The 11,820-nt window shown below is 35.8% G+C and overlaps 1 protein-coding gene and 1 pseudogene across 3 annotated transcripts; both read right to left on the reverse strand.

Moving 5' to 3' along the window:
* Window positions 1–1,152: 1,152 nt before the first annotated feature.
* LOC148689888 (U-box domain-containing protein 6 pseudogene) lies at window positions 1,153–3,325 on the reverse strand (annotated as a pseudogene). Of its 2 annotated transcripts, XR_015957867.1 has the most exons (4): window positions 3,045–3,325; window positions 2,750–2,857; window positions 2,185–2,643; window positions 1,153–2,064 (listed from the first exon to the last, which is right to left on the reverse strand). The product of XR_015957867.1 is annotated as a U-box domain-containing protein 6 pseudogene, transcript variant X2 (transcript). The 2 variants fall into 2 exon arrangements; XR_015957866.1 differs by lacking the exon at window positions 2,185–2,643 and having other exon boundaries at window positions 3,045–3,322.
* A 5,958-nt stretch (window positions 3,326–9,283) lies between these two features.
* Window positions 9,284–11,526, reverse strand: LOC137732264 (geraniol 8-hydroxylase-like). The gene is made up of 2 exons (XM_088688008.1): window positions 10,582–11,526; window positions 9,284–9,967 (listed from the first exon to the last, which is right to left on the reverse strand). The coding sequence occupies exons 1-2, from the start codon at window positions 10,921–10,923 to the stop codon at window positions 9,347–9,349; spliced, it is 963 nt and encodes a 320-aa protein (XP_088544134.1). The 5' UTR covers window positions 10,924–11,526; the 3' UTR covers window positions 9,284–9,346.
* Window positions 11,527–11,820: the final 294 nt, after the last annotated feature.

Below are 11,820 nucleotides of genomic sequence, written 5' to 3' on the forward strand. Positions count from 1 at the left end.
GACAAAGAAAATTTGAACTTCAACCTCTTTTTAGTTACCATGAAAATAGAGCTATTTGGAGCCCAAAATTTGAAAATAAAGGCTTCAATGTTTTTGGTTTAGGTCCAAAAGAAATCATATTTTTATAACTTTAAAGAACACATGTTGAAAACAAATAAGATGAGAAGAATTAAGGACACCTCAATTTTGCTCACATTACAATTCAATGTCATTATTAGGACCCCAACATTCCAATACAATGGAAATCCATCTCTTTCTCTCGTTGTGGGTGTTTGCGTAAAGTGCAAGGATTATCAGTCACACATTTTAGGAATAGGATAATGAATATAAGGACATATTTTATTATGAGTTTTCTATTAGATTCTATACATGATATGTATGTGAGTTTAGACATTTGATTAAAGAAATAAAAATATATATTAGCGTTTTTTATTGTAAAATGGAGATATGGACAGGTGCCAACCGACAGATCTAAGAAGCAAAGGTGATCAATTTGCATACATTATTGAATTGTCCTTGCCTTCTACCATGTTCGAAATGTGATGGTGATTGCACTTGATGGCCCGTGTGGGGTACAGACAATTATTTGTCATACGGACGGTGGAGTTTTGTCCGACATCGTGTAAAACTTTGAGTTTTCTTTCGGATATTAAACTTTAACTTTTCTTTTAGATATTTTTCAAAAAACAATTTAAATAGTTTAAAAGTACGTACCAAATAAGTATGTGTTTCCGATCACGTCAGTTGGCGTGTGAAGATGTAGTGTTTTCTTACATTAAAAAACTAAGTGATTTGATTTTATATGTGCTTATAAAGATTATATTGTTTCCCTTATAACCAATTAATCTTGAATTGAAATCTTAATTTTCTTAATTGTTATTTAACCGGTACGAGGCCAAATTCTCAGGTCAATTAGTGAGCAGTCTTGCTTTATAGCGTGTAAGAAAAAAGAATGGTGTTATTCACACTTTTTCAAACACTCTCTTAATCTCTGACGATCAGAACGAGTAAGTTAAAAAAAATTAATAAAAAAACCAAGAATACGTAGGAATTAACCACTTGAATTAATCATATTCATAAGACATATCTATATATATATATATATGTATGTATGTATGTATGTATGTATGTATGTATTTCCTACCTCAAAGGTAAATCCGAAACCAAAATCCATAAATTACAAGGGTCCTGTACATTCCGCTCCTTCAAAAGCAAAAGAACAAAAAGAATAAAACGATGATACAACACTGAAATTTACACCACCGTGGGAGTTAATACTGGTAAACAGAATAGTTTTTGCTCTTCCATAAAAACCTAAAACGTTTGCTCATCTTTCTTCTTGAGAAGGATTTGCATAGCGGCTTTGGTTCCGGAACAGACATGGGCTTGTCGCTATTTTCGACCGAAAGATGCACCTCCGGCTCAGGAGGTGCTTGGTCTCTTTGTCTCTGCTCACGGAACAGCATTAACAGCTTCTGAGCCTTCTCTTTTCCTCTTGATGTGCCATTGACGGAAATAGACACCAATGCCGGAATCACCCCTTCCTTGAGGACCATCTGACTGCATTTCTCGCTCCCGTTACACAACATATAGAGACATGAGACAGCTTGCTCCTGCTCAATGGGTTGTTCAGCCTCCAAAATTGTTGCTAGTGCACTGATAAGACTTAAATTCGACATCATTTCATCTCTGGCAGAACTACTTGATCCCAAGTTTATCAAAACAGCTATACATTTTTCTGTCCACATTTGGTCACCAGAGTCCGCAAGAAGGGATTGGAGACCACTGATAATACCAGCTGAAATAAGTTTCGGTATATTTGACTGGACACGCGATAGATTGTACAGGGTGTGGAGGGCATCAAGCTTGCATTGGGTTTCAACATCGGCTCGAAGGAGCTGGGTTAAGAAAGAGACAGCCGGGCTTGTTCCAATAATAGGCTTGGCTTCTTCAAGGCAGGAGAGATTCAGATACAGGGCTGCCGCAGGTCCTTGAGAACTGGGATTGGAGATCATTTCCTCCAGCAACGAAATTACCCCTGATGCTAACATCGTTTCCTTGTTTCTGGAAAAGAAAAATCAACAAAATAGAAATTATTCTTAAGTTTCCAAGGTTTAGAGAAGCATAAAAGAGAACCAAAAATTGTGACATGTTACTCAGAAATGTGGCACACAAGACGCAGACCATTCAACACATTCCAAGTGAGAAATGAAGAATCAACATCTAACACAGATCATTATAAGTAATCCAATGTCTCCCTGATCTCAATAAAAGTCCAAGCACCCATTACTGCAGGGACAAATCTACAATTTTCCGCTCTTCCACGAAGAAATCTAAGCAGATACTGCGTAACCCTGACTTAAATCTTCCCACTATTGCCAATAAATAAAAAAACTACCCATTAAACAGATTGTATTTAAATCCTTCAAGCCAGTTGCTACGCTCAACGCAATAAAAGAAGCATTCAAGCTACTACATGAATCTATAACTATCTTCAGCCAACAGAAGATTATATGAAAGAAAGAAATCTAATTGTGTCTGGTGAAGGATGTTATGAAGAATACTAGTCCAAGGAATAAGAGTTCAAAGCCAATGCATCATTCTCTACACCCATGACTCAAGTTCACTAACAATGTCTTCAATCTGAAAAGAACACACCTAAGTGATGTACACAAAACATCATGACCAAGGAATGCAATTTGCACCAACCAGGAAAAGATACTGCAAAAGGGCCTTAAAGGATGATTACCTGACAACCAATAGATTGTGGAACAATGTCTTCAACACGCCTAAGACTATCCATGAGAGCACATCTTGCCTTTTCAAATTTTGAGGGCACAGAATCCCCAGTTATAGCCTGAATGAAAAAAACAATATGACCATTATACAAAGAACACAATTTACACACAACCTCACCACGAATGAAACAAATTTAAATACCAAAAGAGAAATCTATTCATCTATAGTAGAAGGGTTGTTTAGTCGACATGTTGGAGTGTCAATAACTGCATAAACTACAAATGCAATATTGAGGGAATACCTACCAAGTAAAGTTTACTACATTCTACGCAATGCTGAAGAACATTCTTAGATTTTTCAAGTGCTAGATGTAATGAACATAAAGCTTGGATACCAGACTTGCTCCTAGGTCGCGCTGCTTCCAAAGAAGGAAATATTGACATTATTTTGCAATAAATTGCAGAGAGTGCCTTGCACAACTCTCTGTGCAACTGCAGAAGAAAACAAAAACAGTCAACCAATGATCTACGATGATAAACCATAAGATAAAATCAAAAGGTGATATTCAGAGGACCCATGGTGGCAGTTATCAAAAAAGACAACTTCAAAAATAATGTGTACACATACAATTCTAGTTTTTTATTAAATATAATTGTATTGACTGATTAATATTAATTGTATTAGCCTATATTATAGCAACCTAATCCACACAACCATAAGGTTCAAGTTTTCAATCCATTTCCAAATGGTCCAAATTCTAATTACTAGAACAAAGGACTAGACCTATATAAATGGCAATGGGAACTAAAAGTTCCCCGATGTGGGACACTACGAGTCTCAAAACTCCAACAGACATGAGTGTGGCTGCTTGCCTCTGCTGGCTCGTTTGGTAGGTTTATGCATCATAATCCCTTCTTCAATGTGTACGTTGAGCTTTTCACTTCACCTGGGAACTCCTAAAGGTTATAATAGCAAGGAAGAAGTGGAGAGTAGTGTTGCTGATGATGATAGTGAAACCAACTCTAAAGATGACCTCCTTGAATTGTTCGAATCAGCGTGGCTTATGACATCATCCGGAAGAACTATGGGAAAATATGTGCCACGTTCGGTTTCATTCATTTTTTGACAGAAGTAGCATGGTTTTAACCACTCTTTTCACGAATAACAAAAAATTGTGCAAAAAGAATGCTATTCTTGAGAAAAGGTTATATATTTTGCTAGTTTTGTTAACGTGAAACATTAAGGTAATTTTTATGTTTTAGAAATTGGTAAATATACATAGATACAAAAATGGCAAGTGTTATTTGGCTGTCCAATTCCGTAAACCTTGGGAGTGAGTAGGATTCTTTGTGTTATGATAGAGAAATGAGCATCAGTTGGTTCTGTACTTTAGTTTTGGCATCCTCAAGAAATGCAGTGTCCGTAAATGAAATGTTACATTAATAGTTTGTGGAATTTACAAAACCCACCGAGTGTGCTCTCAAAATTTGCAAAGCAAAACTTTTCTCTTCCATCATTCTCATTAGCACTTATCGTCTCTTCACTCTCAAACGATAGAAATTTTGTCAGATGTGACTAACAAGGGTTACATATCAATAACTAGCAAGGTTGAAGTTTTATTTTTGCGATTGAAAACAGCTCTAATCGGCTCTCTAACTGCGAGGAGTGGCTTAAGCTTGCTGTTGAGGTACTTGGAGCAATGTTTTGGGAGTGACTGTTTAAAAGAATTGAGACATGCAATATATTATACATACATGCATGTTGATTCTTGTAACTCCTTGGAATGGAAAAAAAGACGTCAGCTAGAGAGATCATCTTTCTTTACATAAATGAAATGCAGTGGCTGTAAATGAAATGTTAAATTGATCGTTTGTGGAATTTACGAAATCCACCGAGTGTGCTCTCTCATCGGCTCTCTAACTGCGAGGAGTGGCTTAAGTTTGCTGTAGATGTACTTGGAGCAATGCTCTTGGGATGGACTGTTCAAAATAATTGAGACATACAAATTAGAGGGCTAATTATAACAATTCCCATATATTATACATACATGCATGTTGATTCTTGTAACTCCTTGGAATGGAAAAAAACACGTCAGCTAGAGAGATCATCTCTCTTTACATAAATTATTTATGATCAATTAAGTAATCAACTGCTGCATAATTTCATAGCATTAATATGCCCGAAATGAAAAAACTCTGGCTCATGTCAAGCAATATTTTCTTAAAACATATTGCTTGACTCTTCCTTTAGTTTGTTTAGTCTAGATTATATCATTAGTAAAACGGAAAAAAGAGTCCAACAATTTTTTTTTTTTTTAATTCTTTTGCATCTTTTGTTTTGATCTTTCAAACACTATCACTAAGGCACTCAGGGTCTTTAATTTATTAAAGTTCATAACATAGTCATTTTTGCCATATCTACGTATGGTTCTCCTATAGGCCCACTCTCATACAACAAATCAAAGACTCGTTTTTCTGTTTTTAAAGGAGGGACAACTGGTGGCAAATTACGGTTATCCATTCTTTCTGGGGGCTGGGAAGACTCATTGAGGCATTTCAGCCACCCCCTGACCACAAGTGAGATTTGATTTACAGTTCTCCTCCAACCGAGTGAAGACTATATGTTAATGGATGAACTGCTAATTTAATCCCGGAATTATTACCTGATTGAAATTTAGGTCCCTAGACTTTTATTTCAGAAAAATCAGTTATTGAAATATAAAAATTTGCCATTTACATCCCTAATATTAACTTCGATGCTACGATATTCAATTTTATGTCAATTTAAGTCACGTTACTTGAATATGATACATATTGGAGGGTAGATTGGTAATTTTACAAAAAGAAATAGTGTATATGGAGTTAACTTTCGAGAGTAAAGTAGACGTTAGATTCATAATCTATATGAAATTGTTGACCCTAAAAATTACAAAACCTACGTGGCGCGCAGGCCGAGTAACTAATAAGCTAACTACGTTCTTCGGTTGAATGCGGGGCGTGCCAACTCGTCGGCCGAGCTCGGCCGAGGAGTAAAATTCGTTGATGTCACGTTGAGCGCGTTGTTGACTTCTTTATCTTGCGACTGCGACCGAGGAAGGAACACTCTTGGTCCTTGGGTTCTAGAGCCTGAAGACAAGGCTACTAATTTTGCGAAGTTCACAAATCGTCGGCGCCCGATTCGGTCACTGTGATTATATTCGAAAGAGTATAGGCACGTCGAATCGACACCAAACTATATGGACACAGGTACTCAAATGTGATGTATGTCTTGATGGTGAATGTAGTTCGGCCGTCGAAATGCCGAACTCTAAAACTCACTTGTGAGTATCCAATCATAAAATCAATCGGCGTCCAGTTTGCCGAATAACGCAATTCATAACACCTTACAACGCCGAGAGGGCTAGCAAGGTGACCTCTACCAACAAGGGTTCGAAAACCCTTCTCGGCTGAGACTTAGATAGGTAACCAGTCGGCCTCGACGCAGTGCTGTTTATCCAAATTGAAGGTGCTTCTCGGTCAGCTGATTCTGCGGCAACAGTGCTGTTTATCCAAACTGAAGGTGTTCGCCGGGTGCCTCCACAGTGCTGTTTATCCAAACTGAAGGTATGTCGGTAGAAAAAGAAAAGGAAAAAATCTCAAGGTATTTGAGAGGCTTTGCGCAGGGCAATTATATGCTGAATTGAAGGTCATCTGAATGGTGTTCGCAGCCTTGTATTTATAGAAGCAAATGTGTGGTGCGGCTTCACTTGTGTAGAATTTGATTTTAATTCATACTCATCAGCTAGAGTCTAGGTCAAAGACTTCTCAAGGTAAGCAACAACCTATCTTTTAGATGTCATCATTATCTCCATACTTCAAGCAAACAATTAGCATGCATCAGCCAATTTGATAAGCTTCACGGCACTGGAACCAAAGCATGCAGATAAGTAGCATGCAAGCCTATCCCTTAGGCATTCATTCCAACAGGACTTGGCCATAAAAAAGGCACCACCGAAAATCCCTCAAATTCCAAAGGTGCATGCCATTTGGTGATCATGACTCGTGGGTTGCCTTCCACGTGGAGACCATCAAAATGTTTCCCTTTTTCATGTCGTCTTATCCATGCAAACCATTTGCAAATCAATTGCAAATCCTTCTCTGCCGTTATCACAAATCGTTGTTGATCACGATCACCATCATTGCGCTATTTCACATTTATCTGATACAGGTATTGATTAATCCATAGTATTGCCGCGTGAGTCGTACCAAACATCTCAAACCCGTTTGAAATGTACTTCTGCTGGAAATATGATTTGCTTCTCCATTTATCTTTAAACAACCCGCTGGATATAGCCAATATTAGGCTTAGATAATCCAATATATATATTAAGAGATAATATTATGATTAAAACCACAATATTATTCCTTAATAATAATTGAAAATTATCTCAACCACTTTATCATCCAACGGTCTAGAACTTTACTCATCTAACGGCCTTGATTGTATGGGCCGATAGCGTAAATTTGGATCCAAACAGAAATGTTAAGGGCTTATAGCGAGAAAATGACGGTATTACATCATAAAGTGTGTTAAGTGATTTAAGTTGCCGAAAAATTGGATAAAATAACTTTGAATATAATAGTATGGATGATATTAGCAATTTAAAATGAATTTAAGGACTTATTTTACAGGAAAAAAAATAACTGAAAATTTGATATTACCCCTTGAAACTATATTTTCCTCTACTAAAACCCATCTCCTTTTGTTTTCTTGAATAAAGCCCATTGACTACCCTCCAATTAAACAAATTCTTTAATTAAGTTTGACTTTTCAAATTGTGTATTTTTTGAATGCCTAAACTACCCCTATTAATACTTGTATGGGGTTTTTGGATCAGTTACTTGTTATATCCATTTAATTAATTTTATATATTTTACAAAATAATTCATGCCATTCATTGTATATTCAATGTATTAACTTTCAAATTGTTATAACGTGCCAATTGAAAAATAATAATACTAATTTCATGATTTTGTGCATTACATATATAAGTTAATTTACCTACCAACACAACAATAAACCTAAAACAGCTTCGGCTAATATTTCAATCCCTAATACACAAAACAAAAGCTATATGTTCCACACAATTCTTACCTACAAAATAGTCTAATTTACCTATTAAATCAAACCAAAATTTAAAGGGTCTAGTTTACTTTCAAAATGGTCTAATTTACCTACATGATTTATGTGCAATAGATTAAAAGTTTATTTAATTGCCTACAAGCACAAACCCACAAGATTCGAACATTATCTAATATCACTAATTTTTTTTTTTTTTGGAATAGGTAAATTAATTTAAATGTAGGTAAATTAGTATAATATTAATAAGTAGGTAAATTAATTTAAATGTAGGTAAATTAGTATAATATTTTATAAGTAGGTAAATTAATTTAAATGTTGGTAAATTAGTATAATATTTGTATGTAGGTAATTACATGATTCAAAATGCAGGTTTATTAGTATAATATTTTATAAGTAGGTAAATTAATTTGTATGTAGGTAATTACATAATTCAAACAATATTATTTTTTCCGTACAAGATTGTCTTTCTCTTTTAAATTTGGTAAATTAATTTATATATGTTGCTAATATTTATGATACAAGAAAGGTAAAATATCCATATGGATTTAATTGCTCATCATAATTAGGATGAGTAATAACATTTATTGACCAAATTAGGATTCTATGGCATAAGTTGTAATTGTATTGTAATAGTTGGTCATATATTTGTCTACATGGTAGGCTATTTGAAATTTGGGTTTTATTTGAATGTTTAAATTTAGATGGGTTTTTATTTGGAAAATAGGAGTTTCAAGGGTCTATATCTAAAGAACCCAAAAAATAATTCATGGATCTAATTTTCATTGAAGTGATAATTCAGAAACTAAATCGACACTTCACCCTATATTAATTTATGTTTCAAAAATAATATTGTATAAATGTAGAAATCATGCTAGGTTTTTGTATAGCATGGGCACAACTATGAGAGGCTGAGCCTTCGCTAAGGTGATGCCAAACTTCTCTTCCATGTTCAAGGTCTCTGGTACAACTCTATCTTCAAGCTTCCAATGGTCAAACGAGTTAATAAGCGAGCCCAACATCAAATTCAACATTCTTATTGCCAATGGCAATCCAGGACATATTCTCCTCCCACCACCAAACGGAATAAGCTCAAAGTTTCCTCCTAAAACATCAATTTCTGATCCAAAAGCCTCTCCGGCATGAACGAGTTTGGATTGTCTCAAATGTTGAGATCTGTCCCTATGGCCCATGCATTGACCAATACGAGTTTGGATCAAGGGTCATGATTAATCCAACGTTAAAAAATTAGACGTTAGATTCACAACCTATATGAAATGTTAAGAACTTATAGCAAGAAAATGATGGTGTAGCTTTGAATATAATAGTAGGGATGAAATTTGCAATTCTTAATGAATTTAAGGACTTATTTTACCGAAAAAATAATTCATAGACTTAATTTTCATCGAGGTGATAATTCAGAAACTAAATCAACACTTCACCTTATTTTAATTTATGTTTCTAAAACAATATTGTAGAAAAGTAGAAATCATGCTAGGTATTTGTGGAGCACGGGCATAGCTATGAGAGGCTGAGCTTTCACTAAGGTGATGCCAAACTTCTCTTCCATGTTCAAGGTCTCTGGTACAACTCCATCTTCAAGCTTCCAATCGTCAAACGAGTTAATAAGCGAGCCCAACATCAAATTCAACATTCTCATTGCCAATGGCAATCCAGGACATATTCTCCTCCCACCACCAAACGGAATAAGCTCAAAGTTTCCTCCTAAAACATCAATTTCTGAATCCAAAAACCTCTCCGGCATAAACGAGTTTAGATCGTCCCAAATGTTGGGGTCTCCCCCTATGGCCCATGCATTGACCAATACCTGTGCACCTTTTGGTACAATATACCCGCATATTTCAACATCTATTTCGGCTTTTCGGGGAAGTAAAAATGGAGCGACTGGGTGCAATCTGAAGGTTTCTTTGATTATGGCTTGTAAGTAAGGGAGTCGAGCAATGTGTGACTCCTCAACTGGCTTTCCTTTGCCGATGATTTGCTTCAGCTCTGCTTGTGCTTGTGATAGATTTTCCGGGTTGCGGAGTAGCTCAGCCATCGCCCATTCCAATGTGCCTGAAGTTGTATCCGTGGCTGCACTAAACAGATCCTATTTAAGACCAAATGGCTAATTAGTCTGAAATTTTAATTTATCAAAATGACAAGAATAGAAGAAAAACTTATTACAAACTATTATTCTTATTCGCCACTAATTAGTAGTGGCATTCTCTTCGCTTGTAAATAAGAGGTCTTAAGTTTAAATATCAGAAATAGCGAATTCATTACTAATTTATTCCTCATTTCTCATAGTATAAATATATTATTACATAAAAAATATCATTCTTATTCTATTAACTAAAAGAAAGGAAAATTTAAAAAATTTGATAAGACGCTATAGCAAAAGGACTACATTTTGTCAAGACTTCATTCCCACAAAGGTTACCGTAGGTGTATTCATAAAGGTCTAATCTTGAAACAAACGGGACATGAAAGCAATTTTAATCATTATTATATTCCATAAAAAATTAAATGAAGCTAATATAACGAATGAAAAAAAACTACTTATACTAACTCAAGTGACCATATGATTTATTGGGGCCCTTAGACACTACTCATAATTAACAAACAAGTTAAAGACCAGCAACAACAAAAATTAAATGATCGAAGAAAACCTAGTTACTTTTTAATTCATCAAATCAAGAACAATATATAGTAGGAACTAACCAGAAACAAATGCTCAGTTTCAGCCATGTTCATGTCCTCGCTTTTCTCTTCACTGAAGTTTATAAGTGTATCCAACATATCTTTAGTTGTGACATAATCACGTGATTTTCTTGACTCCAACCTTTGAGTGATCATGCGGTCAAAGAGGCCGATCATCTTCTGGAAGTGATTGGCTTGACGACGCCGTATTCCCATGGGATCGATCTTCTTAAGTACAGGAAAATAGTCAGCCAAGTTTGGCTTCCCAATCTCTTCCATAATACCCCACACCAACTCCTTATACTCCCTAGCCGTCTCACTATTCGGGTCCGCCAAATCCACAGACAATACGGTACGCGACATCAAGTTGAGCGTAGTTTTGAAATCAGCACTTCTAACATCAACGGCTTCACCTTTTAAAACGCTTTCGTTGACCTCGGATATATATGAGCTTTTGAACTTTTAGGCGACGGTTGGCTTGGTTGGCGTCGAGAACTTTGGTGGCAAACAATTGCGAGTTGCATATTTTTCGAAGGTTTCTCCATGCCGCTGAAACCAGTATCCAGGGCATGCCGTACTTAGCATGGTCACAGGCCTGGATGGCATCTGGGATGGTTCGGTTGCAAAAGAACTAATCACGGGTCCGGAGGACTTCTTTAGCTACGATTGATGAAGAAACTACAACCGTCGTAACATGTCCAAGTCGTAAAGACAAATTGGGGCCATGGCGTTGTGAAAGGTTAGTAAGAGAGATGTGGGGTATGCTACCAAGCTTCAAAGGATTGCCAATGAAGGGAAGTGGGTTTGGTCCTGGTGGAAGCCTAGTGGGACTTGATCTTCTTCCCGCAAACGAATAATAGATAGCATGAACCGAGATCCAGATGATTACGAGGAACAATATCATGCAACTCAAAAAGTCCATTTGATCTTACTCTCTCTTTCTTCTCCAAACCCTTGATCTTAATTTGTTACGATTGTTGACCAAAATAAATAAATATATATATATATATATATATATATATATATGCATATAAACCTAGCAGTGTCCCCCCGATTCACGCTAGTTACACATGCACTCATGTGATTGTCCCACGCAAAATCTGCTTGGTACATTTCCTTCAAGATATAGTACTTTAAATCATATTTAATAAATTACATATAACGTGATTGTTAATGATTTAATTATTATTTAAATATTAATTAATGTGTTTACTTTCTATTATTAGTGACATATCACATAATTTACAAACTAGTGAGACG

The sequence above is a fragment of the Pyrus communis genome, chromosome 16 (assembly GCF_041283825.1).
Source record: "Pyrus communis isolate YQ-2024b chromosome 16, ASM4128382v1, whole genome shotgun sequence".
In the NCBI taxonomy this organism is placed as follows: Eukaryota; Viridiplantae; Streptophyta; class Magnoliopsida; order Rosales; family Rosaceae; genus Pyrus; species Pyrus communis.